The sequence below is a fragment of the Athene noctua genome, chromosome 1 (assembly GCF_965140245.1).
Source record: "Athene noctua chromosome 1, bAthNoc1.hap1.1, whole genome shotgun sequence".
Lineage (NCBI taxonomy): Eukaryota > Metazoa > Chordata > Aves > Strigiformes > Strigidae > Athene > Athene noctua.
Genome location: NC_134037.1, coordinates 174,888,946 through 174,908,322, shown reverse-complemented (window position 1 = coordinate 174,908,322; position 19,377 = coordinate 174,888,946). Strand labels below are relative to the sequence as shown.

Sequence of the window (19,377 nt, the reverse complement as noted above, 5' to 3'; positions counted from 1 at the left end):
TGCTATTACGGAGTGAGACATCATGTTCCTTCTTAGTGTGCATGGGGGGAGTATATGCTTGAATTCAAAATCCTGTGGAAGTACTATAAGCATCAGCTGTTGATTTGTATAGTTTCAGAATGTACCTAAAATCTTACATTTTAGACATCCTTTTCTCAAAGAGGTAAAACGTCAGCAGTGTTATTCTGAATATAGATTCTGTGTATGTAATTTATTGGTATAATAGTAGTGAATAGCATGGGTTCATGGACAAATACATTTATGCTCAGTATTGAGTTCTCTGGAAACTAAATGTATTTCTAGTGTGCTTTTAAAACTTCCTGGGGGCTTTCACAATAGGAGCTGATAAAGTTTTATAGAATGCTCTGCTTTTATGTTTAGTGAATATGGTGAGAATTGTTCTACCCTGTACAACAGGGTAGAAATTAACTGAATAGTTTTGAATGAGCTACCCATAAACATTTGCTGCATCTATTCTACACGATAACATTTTACTCAGTGCAAACTGCTCCTCTGAAAGCACACAATGTGTATATGTGTTATATGTGTATGTACTTGCAGCACATGCTCAGGAAATGGGAGCATTATTTTCTAAGTCTTCTTGATTTTAAGGATTTGAACCCACATTTCCCAAATGCCTCAGCCAATTATTTTGACGACAACAATCTCTATAATTTCTGGGGAAAACAAGGCGCTGTGCAGCTGTGCATACGAAATTCAGGAGTGTGGAAAAAGAAGCAAAAGGAGATAAATTTTGGCTTAATAGTTATAACACTTCTGTAGGAAAAAGAAGAGTTCCAGGATTCCAGTCTCTTCTTCTGTTTTTTTTTTTTTTTTTTTTTTTTTTTTCTGTTATGCATCTCATCCATTTTAAGGCAAAAAAGCTTTGAATTAAGGGTCTGGAATCCCAAGTCTGATCTACCATTGCTGAGACCAGAGTGATTCTCAATCTTCTCCTGATTCACTGAGTATTTAAAATCCCAGTTTTGAAGGAGTAGGTGAGTACCTGTCATGGTGGAAGAGAGTGTTCTTAATTTCCAGAGGAAAGCTATTTTTGAGATTTTTTTTCATTTCTGATCATTTTCTCAAGTCAAGATTTTGAGGAATGTCATTGTAATAGCTCCCAGCTATGAAAATTGCCAGAAACTGCAATTGCAGTCTAATACTCTGCCTGTGTCCTGGATATATGTAATTTTTTACTTGATTTGTATTTTCCACTGTTATAATCTGAAATTAATTTTGGAAGGCTGTTGCAGCTTTAAGTTTGGATGTCATATATTTCATGCCTACACACCGGTAATACATCATTGGTAAACAGGAAGCTCTACCTCTTCTGAAAATGTCTTCTTCCGCTTAGTGTCAGTACGTAAATTGCAGCTATTAATAAGCAGTACTAGTCAGCAACACTTAAAAGTTGTAGTTGGTTAGGCCAGCAACACCTCCTTCTGACCTTTGATCTCAGTACAGTTTTAGATCACAGCTGAAGGTAAGCAGTAAAGTCATAGGTCTGCTGCTTTCTGCTCAAGGAATGAAAGTTTCTTCAGCACTGTGATTATTAGATAGCTTGTTGGTGCCAGGACAGTGAAGTAGCATGCCGAGTTTGGCTACAAAATTAAAGGCGTCGAGATATGCTTTTCAAAAACTGGCCAAACAAAGCTACAACACCAACACTAAAAATGAAGTAGGATTAAGAAACGTCATTCCAAACTGAGTGATGGTCTTGGGCAGTTTCAAAGTTATCACACTCAGTACAGCTAAACACATTCCAGTTTTAATGTGAGAAGCTTTAACACCATTTACAATCCTTTCTTCCTTTTACCCTTCTACTCTTTTTAAAAATAAAAGATCAGGACTTACGAAACTGTGATGTGATTATCAGTGTTGTACATGAGCTGGTTCACAGTGAAGGGATGCAGAGAAGAAGGAGCTGCTGTGACGATGGCTATACCCACCATTGTTCCAGGAAATTAAAACAAAATTGAGGACTCCACTTTTGAAATAATTATTATTTTCCAGCCACTGTGTTGGGTAGTCCTACATGTCACAACAAGTTGTCATGTAGACATAACAAATTTTAGCCTTGAAGTTCTGTCCCTACAACTTTACTAAACTGCAGAGGTATATATTATAATTATAGGACATCAGTGCTTGAATCCTTTACAAACCAGTTTAATTATGATAATCCTAGTAGAAATTGTTCTGCTTTTAATTATTATAGACAAGATGCTGTATCTGAATAGTAAAGCTGAATTATCCTTTGTACACATATTTCTCTTCAGGTCCTTATCATTCCTGTACAAACAGTAAATTCATCATATGGATTCTTTTGTCTTTATCAGGCAGTAGCTTGCCTGTGAAATCCCATACAGATGCTGAATTGCTGCTGCCCAAATGCTTTCATATGTGATCCTCTTTCTTATAGTGGGTTGACATCTTAAAATAATTTTATCATAAAGAAATTGGTAAAATGTGAGCTTCTAAAGCTATCATTATTTGTGTAAACATAAAAACTCTTTACAATACCTGTATTTTCAAGGGGAAGTACTGATTCTTCCCAGGTTATTTATAGCATTACAATGTGAGAAATGTTCTCCCATTAGAAACAAACAGGTTTCAGACAGACATCGGTGAATAGTTGCTCTGTGTCATAGTTTTAAACCGGCTGGCCGCCAACCACCATGCAGCTGCTTGCTCACCCTCTCCTGCCCAGGGGAGGAAGTGTTAATTGGAAGGTAAAGGGAGACTTGTAAGTTGAGATAAAAACAGTTTAATAACTGAAATAGAATAAAACAATAATAAGTACAAATGGGTAATGCACAATGAGATTGCTCCCCACTCACCAACTGATACCCAACCTATTCCTGGCTATCAATCCCAAAATACTAAGATCCCACAATTGCAGTCCCAGAAGTGAGAGTGAACCCCTCCCCTTCCCATATACTGAGCATGACATTACCTTCCCATATATATACCCATATATATGCCCCTCCTTCATACACTGAGCATGACATTACAGGATATGGAATATTCCATTGGCCAATTTGGGTCCGTTGCTCTGGCTCTGCTCCCTTTCAGCTTCTTGTACACCTGCACACAGGCAGGACACAGGAGACACCTTGATCTCTTAGAAACAACTGAAAACATCAGTACTTTATGAGCATTCTTCTCATACCAAAATCCCGTACTGAATCCAAAACACAGCACTATTTTAGCTACTAAGAAGAAAAATTACCTCTATCCCAGCCAAAACCAGGACACTCTGGATTTCAGACCCTATCGAGGAGCCAGGTGTCAGGGTGCAGTGAGGGCCGACTGCTCCCCTGCAGTGGGAAGCCAGGGCCCAAGGCTGACACTGGCACAGCCTGTGCCCTCACTCAGGGGGAGCAGTTACGTGGTCTCTAAGCATGGGGGCTGGTTAAGGGGGATGTTGAAAGCCCCTGGCATGGCAAGTGGTGAGCCAGGACCAGGGCCCATCCAGGGGGTCTAGCCAGGAGCACAAGGAGATGACACCAGAGGCATGGCTGGAAACATCTTATATACAAGGGTTCCATGCTGGGATGGGCTATGTCCAGTGTTGATACCATCCAGGAGTCAGGGCCAGAGATGGATCTGGAGACCAGCACTCCTACAGAGGCAGGGACTGACAGCCCTGGGATGAGCTGAACTGGGGTCCCAGGCCCATGGGGACAGGGCCCAGGGAAGGCTGGGCAGTCATGACTCAGGGAAGGCTGGGCAGCCAGGGCTCATGGAAGGCTGGGCAGCCAGGGCTCAGGGAAGGCTGGGCAGCCAGGGCTCACGGAAGGCTGGGCAGCCAGGGCTCACGGAAGGCTGGGCAGCCAGGGCTCAGGGAAGGCTGGGCAGCCAGGGCTCACGGAAGGCTGGGCAGCCAGGGCTCACGGAAGGCTGGGCAGTCAGGGCTCAGGGAAGGCTGGGCAGCCAGGGCTCACGGAAGGCTGGGCAGTCAGGGCTCAGGGAAGGCTGGGCAGCCAGGGCTCACGGAAGGCTGGGCAGCCAGGGCTCACGGAAGGCTGGGCAGTCAGGGCTCAGGGAAGGCTGGGCAGCCAGGGCTCACGGAAGGCTGGGCAGTCAGGGCTCAGGGAAGGCCGGGCAGCCAGGGCTCACAGAAGGCTGGGCAGTCAGGGCTCAGGGAAGGCTGGGCAGCCAGGGCTCAGGGAAGGCTGGGCAGCCAGGGCCCAGGGAAGGCTGGGCAGTCAGTCCCAGCTGTGCTTCCAGGATCTGACGGCAGGTTATCAAAATCTGTTTTGGACAAGTGTAAAGGGTTTGTCAACCTGTGAAAGAGAAGGGATGAATGGAAACACTTTTGTCTCCTTTCACAACTCTAAAGTGAGCTCATATAGAATGGTATAATGTAAATCACAGACTACTTTCCTAACAGCTAATACAGCAGGGTAGAGTAAATATTACATTAGAAACAGATCATCCTCTAAGGGTGTAAGATTAAATTGCATTACTAAGATTGTTTTACAAATATCAACTGTGGAAAAAGGAAAATGTATAACCTACTGTATATAATATAGAAGAAAACCATTGAAGTTTGTGTTATGTAAACCGATAATCTTAGTGATGGTGAGGGGGTTTATTACCCTGCATGAAAACATTGTCAGAATATCCACAGTGGAGCTTCATCCTCCACATCCTTCTGTACTTCTTCATTTTAAAGGAAAATATCTCTCTCATTATTGAATCATATGGGAGATACTATTTAAAGAATTTTTGGAATTAAATCATCATTGTAATGCTTATTGCTAGTCAGAGTACCTAGAATCCTCTGTCACTGTCTGAGGAACATCATGCTTATTTTACCAAGTATCTATTCAGAAAATTTCAGGAAGACTAAACTTTTTAAAAAGTGCTTTTATCCTAACTTAAGATCAAAATTAGAGTTCTTACTTTAAGTTACATCTTGCTCATTTATTTTTCAAACATTGCTACATAACTGCTACTCTTTGCTAAGTAGAAAATGGGAGAAAACGTTTGAAAGCACAGTATTTACAGCTTTTCTGCAGTTGGTTTTGCTGCAAATAGTGTCTTTTAAAATCTGCCGTATGTAAAAAAGGAGATTGAATTCCACCATCATATCGTGAATATACTTACCAGATCAAGGTTTTTGTTCTACAACTATTGTAAATATTTCAGGAGCACATTTAGTTGCCTGAAAACACAGCCAGCTAGAATTATCCAATAAAATGGTATTTGTAGTATTAAAACTTTGTTTTGTCAGTTTTGGCAGAGATGGAGTTTCAGCTTGATACAAGAACAAGGTTACCCATCCCCTAAAAGCAAAGATACAGAGTGGTCAAGGAACCAATGCAAGAGCACATAGTTAAGGCTAGATACCTCACATGCCAAAGCCATGCCATAATAAGTTGAGTACTGGTTACCCATGCACATGGATTTGGAAGGAAAGCTTTTTCCCTTTTGCAGTGACAGCATTTCAAAGCCACACTGAAGATCTTTGAATTTTTTTCTCTTAGAGGTGTTTTATTTATTCTCTTCTATGCTGCTAGTCTATCTCTCTTTAGAAACCAATTAATAGTACAACTATTTTCCAACTATCTTTCTTTAAACATCTCTGTTGAGCTATCTTTTTGAGTATTATCTGTAACTTTGCTGCCAGGTTGCTATAATTTTTTTGTTTTTTTTCCAGTAAAATAAAATTTTCAAATTTTCCATTAACCCCTTGGCCCAATTAGCATCACCAGCACACATTTCTTAGGTGTTCTCCTGTATATGTTGTTTCCATCAAGTATTTCAGTGCAGTTTGGTTCCATGTTTTGTTGCAAAAAACCTTTCCTCAGTTTCAGATTATTTCTTTGTGATTATGTGTGGTGAACTATATAGAGGGAAGCATCTACTTGTAGTAATACTAGATTTTCTTAAAGCTAGTCTGATATTATTTCTTTATCCAATATAAAGGCTCCTAAGAATGAATAGAGACTCCTGTCCATCCATTGTTCCCTTACCCTGAGTAAATACTTTACTGGCATACTATCCAAGGCTTCCCTTTCCTGCCCTTTTTGCATCAACACTTTTGACTGATTGAACTAGCCCTGGTGACTTACATGGAACTGAGAAGCATGCCCTGCTGACCTGGATCCCACAAAGTGCTGTGAGACCATTGGAAAGCCACTGTCATTTCCCTTTTTTATGTTTCTCCTGAAGTTGTACTTCTTAGGCACAGCAGTTCCCCAGAGCATGTGTCAGATAGTTTTCAGCTGTGTAACTATTTTAATCTGTGGTTCAGAGGGACAAGATATGAAACTGTTTCTTCAATAGATGATTCTCAAGCATATAATATATTACATTGCAGGTATCTGCGATCTGCTGCAGTTTATTGTCTCTTAATAGAAAAAGCACTATCCAGAAATCTTACCAATTACCTATCACATAAAAAAGTCACTTAATGAAATAATTAGCAACACATTAGGCAATGTAAACAGTGTTTTATGTCAAATATGAATGTTTGCTAGTTCATCACGTTAAGTGCAAATGCTATTGTTGCTATTACTGTTTTACACAAGACTGGGAAAATAAATATTGAGCCTGACATAAGGATTCTTCTAATTCTGACAGAAGTTTCTTGCTGGTAGAATAATTTAAAAATACTTTATATGGTTAAGTGATGCATATTTCTTAATGGAAACTTTTGGGAATGGCTTCTTATATTTTTATAGAGAGGGATACATCGAATGATCTTAAATTTATCCAGTCAAATTGCCATGTGTCCTGTACCTTGCATGATGATGGAGTCTTAATGAGGTGAAAATCTTAGCAATAAGAAGTATCTTTAAAAGAAGGGAGTAATGAGTGCCAGGTTTGATTGGAAATGTGAACATGCAGTTGGTTGGCAACCTCTTCAGAGGACTCTGCTGAGTTCATGTTCACAGCCTGCTCTGCTGGACAGGTGGCATACTGGCTCTTGGTTATCACTGCTTAAAACATTGTCCCCATTCTTTCAAACCTTACTGTTCTTTTAATCATCTCCTTTTGGTTTTTTGTCATTACAGTCACAACTTTCTTGAACTTAGGAATGCTGCTTACATGGAGAAACAGGGGTGATTTGCAAAGAAAACCCAGTACTTTATTGCCTTCCTAATGCTTAAGACTTGCTTCTCATGAGTTCTTCAAAATTTGATTGCTGAATCTCTTCTGTTTTCTGGGACTCTGGAAAGGACTATTTTTATGGACTTTTGTCTTTGAAACAGGTGTATTTTCCTCTGGCTAACAGTTGAAGTATTGATAGGGCTGTCTTTCTGTTTAGGACAATAACACAGCAGAGCATGACAGTGAATTGACACTTGTGATGAAATCACACTGATTCTAATTTTACTTTTTCCCAATTTAAGAATTTAAAGCAATTGTTTTCAAGTTGTTTGAGTTGTGTTCTGGATGTACCACAGATACTTACTAATATTATACTAATATTTTTTACTGTCCTTTACACTTGTGAGTTCTTATGATATGCTGTTCAGGAGTTTGTAAAGAACTGCCACATAAAGAGAGAGTGTTCCTGAACAGGCATTTTTGTTTGTTTGTTTGATAGTTATGCATTTGGGTGATGTTTCTTTGTAGTTTTGTTACTTGTTCATAACTTACCAGGGACAGTTTTGTGCCTTATTCCACAATACTGGCACCAAGAAACAAAGTTTCAGTGTGTACCCCAGTTACCACTTGTCAAGAAGGGAAATTAAAAACTGTGAGATTTTTAATACTGTTTAAAGGCTTTTCTGCGATATGAAAATACACAGGCTTAAGTGAAGAGCTAGCTTAGTTTTATTTGATTTTTTTTTGTTTGTTTGTTGGTTTGCTTTAAAGCTGACTAATCTTGCTAGCTAATGTAACACTTTCATGACACTGCCACAGAACAGTCATGAAGTATTTTGCAGGGTTCACAGGATCTTGCAATTTATTTTTTTTTCTTTGAAGGGGATATGATAGAGAAAGATAATGAAGCAGTTTTGAAAATGTATAAAAGAACATTCTTCAAAGCTAGAAAAGCAACACGGGAAGAAAAAATAATTTCAGATAATTAGGTAATGGAAGCTAGCTAGCATTTATAGGCTAACTGAGAATCATCCCCTTAAAGTTAGTGTAATGGACTGAGCTGGTGGAAAATTTCTTACTTCAATTAAGCTTAATTCAAGTTTTGGGAAAGGCCCAAAATGAACGTAAGTGAAATTAGGAAATGAGAATCTTCTATTCCATTTTCCTGCCTTATCAGGAATTGCCTTACTATTGTTAATTTAATCTCTGCTGAGCTGTTTTGGGAAGCATGTGTGTGTATGCGTACTCATTTTCCTCACAGTGAGTATTTATGACAATTTAAGAAAGAAAGCATTCTTGGCATTTCCCCAAAGAACATTAATGTTGAGATACAGCTGTATTTCTATTTCTGTCTCAAATGGAAAATGCAATACTTGGCGATACAGATGCTAGAGGCTTTCTACGCCATTTTTGTGTCAAGCAATGACACCTTCTACAGTTCAGACTGTTAAAAAAAATAATAAAATGCCCAGTTAAAATTTGTGTGGAATATATTTATCCAGGAATATTCAACATATTTTCAGTGTTGTGGTTCATGCAAACAAACAACCCACTACTGAAGATCTGACATTGTGAATACTGCTTAAAGGTGAAAAATATTTCAATTTTTGCTATCGTGTAAAAAAAAAAGCAACTAGAATCCCTGGTTGTAAAAGATCTTGTTAGTTTACTATTCAGCCGTAGAGTCTAGCAGTCTTATAGCCAAAGACTTGCTAACATTGATGCAACTTAAAATGCAGCAATTAATTTTATAACTACCATACATTGTCTTAGCTTTTAGGTGGAGGCAACTGAAAATGAGGAAAAAAAATCGTGGAAATGTAAAAAGGACATTTGTAGATGTAAATGTAAACTGTTTATCTGCCTGTTGCTTAAAAAAACAGCAGACTTGTTCTACTTGTTAAAATCAGAATTTTTTAATTTAAAAAACCCCATTAAGTTAAAGCTAAGTGACTAGTAAAATAGTCTCTTCCTTAAAAATTCATTGCTGAAAGAAGGCTGTTTCTAGTTCATGAGATACCACACTCCAGTTACTGTTAAGAATTTGACTTCTCAAAATTATGCCTTTTATTTTGTTTTACAGTTTAAAACCTAACTGAATATGTTACAGCATCTGGGTTTCAGGCATAGTCATTGCAGCAATGAAGGCTGTGGACTTGTGGATCCCCATTGGGATATTCCTTTTTTATTTTCTTCTGACTTGCTTGTTTTGTTTTTACAACCAATTTCACTAGGATGACATTTTCTAGAACAGTCAATTGCTGAGGCATTCACCTGGAACAGGAGACATGAGATGTTGAGTATCTGTATTGAATCAGTCTTCTGAATGACGTGAGGCAAGTTTTCCAACCTCGCAGACAACTTCCAAAACTGTAAGGCACCAGCCCCACTGATATTGTAACTCTTTCAATTTTCTTTGAGCTTTTGATTTTTAAAATGAAGACCAGAAAAACTTATGCTCCTGCAGAAAAGAGAGTGGAAACAGAAAAGAAGGGTTGGAAAACTCTGGGGAGAGCCCATGCAAGATCTGATTTGTTGCTCCTATTGTTGCCAGGAGGCAATGGCTTCTGCTGGGAGCCACACCTCCTTTTTTTTCCCCCTCTAGCAGTTAAGTGCTTTCTGGTAATTTAAAGACAGTGGCAGGCTTTCCTTTCTAGGGATTTACCACAAGCAGTGTAGGCAACAGCCTATTTTGCTTATGCCTTTAAGCCAGACCTGAATCTCTGGGAATAAATGTACCTAAGAAGTGGCATAATGTTTAAAATGCAATCCTTGCTATACTATTGTAATAAATATGGTTGTCCTCATTGACTTTACAACTCAAATGAGAGAGATTTGCATGGACCAAAAGAAGGATTTAGTTGACTGAACTGTTTCTTATCGATATTCTTGTATTTATGGAGGCTTTCTTTGATAACTTCAAGCTTTATAGGTACTGCATGGTTTCCCTACAAAAACATGTATAAATACATATATACATACATATATGCAAATTTATGTATGTATACATGTATATATTTGCATTTCTTCTACAGTAATCAGCAGTATCATCTGTTGCTGTATGGTCAAAAAAGATGGCTTTGGATCTGCTTTCACAGTCAGAACCTATTTAGTGAATTTGTAATTGCATTGTAAGATCTTGTGGTTCTTTGGACAGTGTTTATTAGACTCACACAGAGCAGGGAGCTGACTCTTGCTAGTACCCTGGAGGCTGAAGATATCAGCTGCAGGACTTCCTGTGGCATCAGTTAGTGCAGTGACTGAGAAATGAGATTTTGATTTCAGAAAGCTAGACTGAGGTCTGCAGTAAAATGTGGCATAACATTTTGTGGTATCTCCTCACTGTGCCCTGAAAAATTAACTTTCATTTCTAGCTCCTAAAATTCTAGTGATCTATATTATTTATAACTGCCAGTGGTCATGGTACTTACTTAAATTTTAAACTTAACAAAAAATGTTAGCGTTGCACATATTTTAATTCACAGTAATCATATAGTTAATGTTTTCATATTTACATTGGTAAGCAATGTATTGCCTAACTTTTCTGAAGTTGCACATGAATGTAGATAAATGATAGTCTTTCACCTGTGATGATAAAAGCTAAAGTTTGTTCACATCCAATAAATGAGTAAACATATAAATGCTTGTATAGATGTATAAATATTGTTATAAAAATATCATAAACTGTTGTTGTCAAACTGTATTCTCTCACTCCCTCATCATTAACTAAGTCATAATCATGAATGCAGTAGGTTTGCACTTAGTTCTCAAATGTCTTGAAACATAAAGCTGTAAAATGGATTCTGTATGATGTCATCATTAAGTAATTCTTCCCATACTGTGCTCTTTTACACCCCCACTATTTCTTATTTCTAACCTGTTCTAAGATGAAGATATTTTAAGATACTCCTTTCAAAAAATGTCTTGGGTTCTCGGTAACCTGACTGTCAGTGAAAGTGCAAAAGATTCATGGCCTCCTTTGAAATCAAAGCTGGTACTGTGTGGTTCCTTCTGAGAATTTTTTTAGTTGCTGTACAGAGCTGTGATTAACAGAGGTCAATATCAAAACCACATTGGTTTCATCTTGGTCTTTAATATTAAAGAACCATTGATCACAGTTTTTTTTCTCCCCCCATTAGATAAGAATATTTTTGCATAAAATACTACAATGCATATAGGTAGTATAGATAGACTCTACTGTCTATCTTGAATAGACGGAAGATTAGGCTTCCCTTTGCCATTTTAACACATTAAAATGTGAGATGTTAGTCCTATCAACCATTTCAGAAGAAAATTGATAATCATCATGACTAGATGACACCTTCTTAGTTGTATGGGAAATTAAGAGAATGTTTAGTCCCTGCTTTCGCCACTTAAAAGTGGTGTGAGTCCCTGCTCATAGCACTTAATTCTCAGAGCACACAAATAATAGGAATACAAAATTCACATATTGGAGGTGAAGGCTGAGCCACAACTTGTGATCCATCTCTGTCCCATCCTAATAGTATTCACTTCTGATTCAGTGCAGTGAATATGTTAGTTTGAACTCGCTCGTGAGATTTCAGCTCATCTAAAAGGAAGTTACAGGAGTCTCCCCTGGTTCGTCTGGTGCACCCTTTCGCAGTTCATAAAAAGTTGACAAGATTTCTTTCTAATTAATTGTTCATTGCATTGTGAATGTTGTGCTAAACCTGTGGAATTAATAGATGGAAGGAAGACTAATGAAGAAAGGCATTATTTTCTTTTTCCTGTTGAGGAGGCACAGTGGAAATAGATTATACGATAAAAAGAGAGAACTAGATGTTATTTTTTCATACAAAAAATACTTTTCATAGAAAAAAATACACACTTTTTTTTCACAGAGTAACTTATCAAAGCTGTTTTATTCAAGAGATCTGTTAGAAATTTTCAATAGGGACCCAATCAATTTTCAATGTGTAGAGAAAATTGGAACTTCACTTTCGGGGTTAAATGTAGTGTGTGCATGTGTTTATTTTATGGTGATTTTAGTTTACTTTTTTTTTTTTTCAGAAACAGTAGATCATTTTTGGTACATTAAATAGCTCACTGTATTCAGCTTTTCCACAGTGTCAGTATTATGATTAGTTACTTCAAGATTGTTTCAGCTCCAACATAAAATCAGTGTTTCTTTCTTCTTTTTGGGACTCTAGGAAGCAGACGCGGACAGAAGATGAAAGCTCCTATTCCCAACTTGATTCTCTTGTATGCTACTCTAACTCAGAGCTTGAAGGTTGTGACCAAAAGGGGATCAGGTAAGTAAATCTTAATCTGTGTGCTTACGATGTGGTTTGGAAAGAAGTGCTTACTATTTGCAAATATATACTGAGATGTTGTTGTGGTGGTTTGGAACATAGTTAAGCGTATTTCAAATTCTGCAGCAAAACAGTTACTAACTTCTGTATATTTTTAGACTCTTTTATGTCATGTGAACTTGATGAAAAAACCAAAAATGTTAAAATCAGATCTGTAATGTGAAATCAATGTAACAATTCATCTGCTGAAGGAAAATTATTCCCAGAATTATTTAACTTAAAAGGCTGTGTTGCAGTCAGTGCTGTTCATGTGAGCTACTAGATTTATGTGCTTGACTGTACTTTATAGTGAAGAATCACTTGGAAATGAACATCATGTAGTTTTGGTTTAGGCTAGTGTTTTTTGTGCAATAGTGCAACAAATTGATCAAGGCCATTGGATTTAATAACCATGCAAAGTGAAGAGCAAAATGTGTTTTTGAAAGGGCTACCTGATACACGGTTGAAGAGTTTAATTCAGCAACAAAAATACAGGCAGTTTTTCAGAAACCAAGCAGAGGGTGACATGTTTACTAAAAATCTTTCATACCATTCCGGTAGCTGAATTAACTTCATATGTAAATAAAGGGATCACCGATACTGAGACACTTGTGTGGTTTAGCGTTCATTTTTTGTCTGTCACCCTGAAATTCTAATTTTCCCCTCTTTCACTTTTCATTGGATAATGAAAAAAATTATACTATTTCTGCAAACTGTCTTGATCTATGGCACTAAAGAACACTAAATCCTTAATGGAAGTCTTAATCCCATGTTGATGGAATTATTTAATTAGGTTTGTTGTTACTACTTATTTTCCTTTTGGCACTGGAGTGTTTTAGGTAGCTTTTGTTGTACTGTTCCATAGGTCTGGCTCTGATTTCTTTTTGTGTTTTTAAAAATCTATTTCCAACTGGAGTTGGTTGGTATTTGTTGTAAACTGCTGTTTAGGGAGGACACAAGTCTTTATACATTTTGGGCAACAGTTTAAATCTTATCTTGTATTTTCAATGGATTATATTTGTAAAAACATTATGAAACTGATTATGCCTCTGATATTTTAGTGTACGGCAGTGTAGATAGAGGGAAGGCAAATAAAAAGTGCCACTATGCAGTAAGGTATTCCTCAACCGAGACTTGAGATTAAAATATATTTGGGGTTACTTAAAATCAAGAAAACTAGAATATACAGACTGTGTGCAGAACAAAGGAGTTGGTGATGGGTTGTTGTGTTTATAATATGATGTTGAAGCCTAGATAGATATCATAGATATCATTTGAATGTATCTGGGTGAGGTTGTTCTGTTTGATTAAGATTTAATACTTGCAAGCTTTAAGTTGAGGCCCCTTGATCCAAATTTAATGTCAACATTATTGATCATCTTAAAGTAACTTTTACAATGACATTAATTTTTAAGGAACTAATAAAATAGCCAGTCATCAGATACCTGTTACTTGAATGTGACAATAATAAGAGCTTGGGTTGTCTTTGTATTGTATTTCATCAGTTTTGCCTGTATCGTCTTCTGATTAACCAGTGCAAGGAAAAGTGGTAAACATAATTTTAATTTCTGTTTGAGAAAGTATTACAATTGCTGTCCAGCAAAAGACAGAGCATACAATAGTTCTTAAGGTGGACAGAATACGTTCTCATCCTGATGCTGTAAAAAAAATGAAAAAAAATGTAGTGGAAATCTTTGGATCACACCTTACTGTAACATGGGATTCTGGATGTATTCACATGAGATCTGCTTATCCTGTATATAGTTTCAATTCACTGTATTACCAAGAGGGCTGTTTGTCTTACTGTAAGTGCAAAGGAAAAACCTCTGATTTACTGAAATCTCATATCCTGCTGCCTTTGGTCATGTTGTTTAGTGACTTTAGACTTGAAGAACTTCCACAGAAGTAGGTAGAATGTAATAACATGCTTGGTCTCTTTTTGTTGTTTTTTGTTTCTGCGTTGGCGTTTTTTTCCTCCCTTGGGTGTTTTGAAGGCCTATTTTACAATCCTGAAGTGTTTCTACAAAGAAAACCTTACTTACTTTAACAGAAGTTTTACCAAAATTATTCACTTATCTGTACTGTGAAGATAGAAATGGTTTCTAAAACTAACACAACTTATAATTGGAAGTAGGAGAAAAAAAATCAACTTGGAAGGTAGAACTTTAGTTATATGTGAACATGTTAACCGGAGGCAGAGGATGGTGAGGACACAGTTTATGTCTCTTTATTCAGTTCTACTTGTGAGTTCACTTTGTCCTTAAAATATCAGCATTAATGGAAAATGAATAGCAAAATAAAGATGTTGACATATTTTTATACTTGTGAGATGTTATATGGAGTAGTAGTATCCACCTTTTAGAAATGTGTTGCTTTTAGGTACTTCCTTCTCTGTTATGAATTAAAGGAATGTATTAAAAGTAAAGCAGTTGTTGCATTAATATGCTAAATAGCTGTCCTAATTGTGACATTCCTTCTACTTCACATTTGTTGAGCTTATTTCTAAGTAACAAGCTTGAAAACACAAATCTCATGTTCTTTATATATTTAATGTCAGTATCTTATGTTAAAAAGAGATCTATCCTTGGAAATATGTCTTTTCTATACTGTCGGTTGGATTTTTCCTGCTACAGTACTTCAGTTCTAAGTTTTTTATCAGCTGTGCTAAAAAGGTAGTGATTATTAAAAGTATGATTTTCTCCATCTGCTAGAAATACGTTTCCAACTACTTCTCTGATCTGTCAAGAACACGAAAACCTCCCTTCAGAAAGTCAGCGAGGATTTGGAGTATGCCAAAAATGTAGAATATTTTGTAGGCCCTATTTCTGATTTTATTTATAAAAATGGATAACAATTCCTACTGTCTACTGGCTTTCAGGACTGAAGTTGTATCAGATAGAGCTATATGTGTAAACAGCTAGGATCACTATATTGTTTTTGTCTTTGTGTTGATTGAAAAGGAGGTTAAAAAAACATTGCAGGAGAAATCTTAGGTTATGCTGTGTTGGATTAAATCTCTGATCATGAGAGCTGTTATTATGCAAAGCACTTAAATTACATTACTTAAAGGCAGTCCTTGAATCTTTCTACCACTGTGTGCTATTCATCAGTTAAATATAATAATATAGGGTATAAAGGGAAGATTATTAATCAAATATTTATTATGGTAGCAGGAAAACATGCTTTAAATTAGCTTGCTTACAGCCGTGTGATGTACCTGTGTAACACTATGGTGTATGTGTGATTTTGTTTGTCTGACAGAAGATACATCTTTTTTTTTTTTCCAGTGAATATTTTGAATAATTTTAATGTTCAACTACAATGAACAGTTTCAAATTCCTCTTTCACATAGAATGAATTTATTTTACATTTAGAGCATGTAGTAACTATGTTTGTTACATAAAAATGGCTGGATGAGCAGTTCCCATAACAATTCCATTAATAAATATAAAAGATGGAAGAAACTTCTTATATCCACATAAGCAAAAGCTAAATTAGATTTGAGCACACCTAAACTTTTCATGTCAATTATAGCTGGATGCACAACACCTACAAGTTGTAATGCCTTCTCAAGCAAGAAAGAAAAGATCCTTTTGCCTTAAGCTTTGCTGTTCCAACCACTGACTTCAGAGTAGATACAGTGGTTGTTAACTGTGTACTTAGGTATTCAGTGAAGTCCTCATGAACTTCTGGAGAGGCTTCAGAGCCTGGAACAGTAACTGAAAAGATGAATTTTCGTTTGGCACATAATGGATATCAGATGTGATCTAAACGGGAAGCTGACTCTTGCACTAACCATCTCACTTCATGAAACTCTTCTGCTGTTGGATCACCATGTCCTGCTTGATGCAACAGAATAATAAATACTTAAAGGCTAAATATTTTGATTCATTCAGCACATGGTTTTACTGGAATTGGCTTAAACCTCAAAAGTGTAGGAAATAATGCCTATTTTTTAGCATGATGCTGAACTTCATATAAAATTACAGTATGCCTAAAAAGTACATAAATTTACTTTTTCTACAGTCCACTGAGTGTCTGTTGCTCAGTGCAGTCCCTGACAGTATTTTGAGAACATTATGGTAATGCATTTCTAAATGTTTTCCTTTCAGTGATTTTTCCTGAAATTATTCTGTTACATAGTTTAAACTAAACTCTAGATGTTTTTTTAGCCATATAATTTTACATACTTAGAAACTTAGGTTTCTTAAAGTATTCTTTTCAGGTTGAGTGGTATTTGATCACTTAGTTGTGGTGAACAAAGTTTTTGCTTATGAACTATTTAATATTCATCAGAGATGAAGTAGCTTAAGAAAGAGAGCTTTCTTAATCATAATATCTTATGGATATGCTGATCCATACAGATTTTTTTCCCTATAACATGTATGTTAAATAAAATACTTGAACACTGCATTGCCATCTGGTGGTTTTCTCCAAGGATGCTGAATAAAGGAAAGTTAGTTGTGGGTTTTTTTGTTTTGTTTTGTTTTGTTTTTTAAAAACCCAAATCTGTTCAAAGGGAGAATGGGGGGAAAAAGTAGGTAAAATTTTTTAGTACGTAAAGAATTATGACTTTGTCAGTATAATTAGACAGTATTGGTGTAGTGGCATTTTGTGCAGTCACAGTGCCTAATAGTAATCTGGTGTTGCCCTGTGTCAAATATGTGAGAGTTGTTATTACTGTCTGTAGTTCTCTGTTTTTCTACATATTATTATGCATTATAAGTTAATTAATTATTATGTATTATGAGTGAATTCTGTGTTCAGTTCTGCTATTGTGAATGGAAATTTTTTTTTCTAGGTCAAATTTATTCTATGATGGAATAATTTAACTGGAAGGACAATCTTTCCAATGATGGGTTATTAGGATATGTATGTGATCCTTGATGTCATTATGATGAGATTAAAGTCTATAGTTATATTTTGTCATGAGAAGATTACTTTTCTTTTTAGTGTCTAGTATTTCTGTGCCTTAGCTATTACGAATGAATTTGGGTGGTTCTGGCTGTTGTACTTGTATAGAAGATCAACATTATGAAAAAGGAAGTAAAGAGCTCTGATATTGGTATTTCTGAATTTTAGTTTGTTTTGTAAGAGCAAAATATGAATTGTAACTGCATAAAAATAATAAAAGATACCTTTTGTTTGTCCTAAAAGTAGTGGAGTTCTGAGGAACAGACTAGAAATATATACTAAAAATATCAAGTAGTTATTCTGCTTGACAAATTCCATAATCTTTAAGAATGATAAGCAGACATTTTTCTAAATTATGGCCCTCTATATGAATTTTTATGAATTATTTCTCATGCAAGAATATTTTAGTGAACAATATCAGATGTATAAAGGATATCTCTGCACAAACAAGACAGTTTTTCTTTTTCAAAAAAGTTTTTTTAAACTGAAAAAGGAACATGTGATTTATGCAGTGTAGGCCTTAACATTAACAAAGGCAAAATTTTACATGGCGTGACAGATGTCATAATGAGAATTCAACAATTTATTTTAAAAATAAAATAATAAAAAAATTATCCATGGAATGAAAATTCTTCACCTGTGTTATATGTATGGAATATATCTACAGTAGTCAAGATAGTTTGAAAACTCTCTCCAGGTAGGAAGAATTTTGGAATTTATTTTACTTGTTTGTACCTAATAATTGAATTATCACTATTTTACAGAAAATAATTTGATATATATGTATTTAGAATCCAGTTCATGTGGCAAAACCGGTTTGAGTAATTGCTGAGTTCTGGTACCCAGTGTTTGAGTTTTTGTAGTTTTTATTTATTTATTTTTTATAACCCTTCTGGGTGTTTTTATAATCCTTCTGGGGAGACTTGGTGTCCTAAGTGAATAGTACTACATAAATCATCCTGTTCTTCTTAGTTCCTTTTCTTCAGTGGTGCCATTCTCTTTTTCATTCTGCCTGTGTTTTGATTGCCTAAGTATTTTTTGGGGGGATTTTTGTCAAAATGAATGTCATTGTATCTGATACACACTGAATAGTAGTAATCAGATGGTTCAAAAAAAAAAAAATTAGACATATATCTGTTCTTCTTCTTATACAATTTGTAGGCAGAACATTCACATAGACAGTAGTCCAAGTACACTGAGCTTGGAGCAAAGCATTTACAGCAATTAAAGGATATGCTTCTTGTAAGCCATAGGAGTTTGTGTCAATTGATATTAATGGCACCTAGCTGTTGTTTCCACTCTGTTACAGAATGTTAGTTTTCCTTTATTAATTGAGGAGGCTTGTGGCTTTTTGGGTGGTTACACATATAATAGTGTCTATCTATGTCTATCTGATGTACAAGATTAATTTATGTGAGGAAGAATTTTTAAAATTGGAACAATTAAGACTACTGTTATTACTATGAAACCTTTTTCTGTTTCCCTCTTTGGTGAGAAGAAGCAAAAGTTTAGTGAAAAGTTTAGTCCTAGGCAAAGATACATGTACCTTTCTTACTGCACTGGGGGGATGGAAATATTTTTGCATCATGACCTGATTAAGAATTGAACCTTATTTCATATGAGCATTGTTTCAGAAAACTCATGTTGAATTGGCAAATGAGTATGCAGCCTTGTTTGTCATTGTAGCTGTGGGACTGAATGGGGAAAACTCTGAAATATTTTTCTTTTTGAGGGACAAGAGAGAGAAAGATAAGGGGAAACATAGTTAAAAACACAATAGAGATAAACAGAAATCTGTTTTCATTCTCAGTTAACTCCTTATGTCATGATCTGTTCATTCATTCATTCATTCATTCATTCATTCATTCCATATTGATTTTTTTAATATTCTTCCGCTTTTTATCCTAAGAATAAAAGATATTTTTTGCACCTTTTCCATTCCAATTTAAAGATGGTTGTTCCACCCCATTTTAATGTGTAGTAGAAATCAGTAAATTTTCTGTTTAATGTTAAAGCCTTCTCTTCACAGTTGAAGAATGAATTAACTGGGTGTATCCACTTTCTTGGATTTTGCCAAATTACTTAA

At 36.0% G+C, this 19,377-nt stretch overlaps 1 protein-coding gene across 1 annotated transcript in view; it reads left to right on the top strand.

The window, feature by feature from the left end:
• Positions 1–19,377, top strand: part of IL1RAPL1 (interleukin 1 receptor accessory protein like 1) — an 801,634-nt gene that overhangs the window by 81,506 nt on the left and 700,751 nt on the right. The window contains exon 2 of the mRNA XM_074929670.1: positions 12,237–12,338. Coding sequence (XP_074785771.1) covers positions 12,257–12,338 — 82 coding nt within the window. The 5' untranslated portion in view covers positions 12,237–12,256. The remainder of the gene's footprint in view (positions 1–12,236; positions 12,339–19,377) is intronic.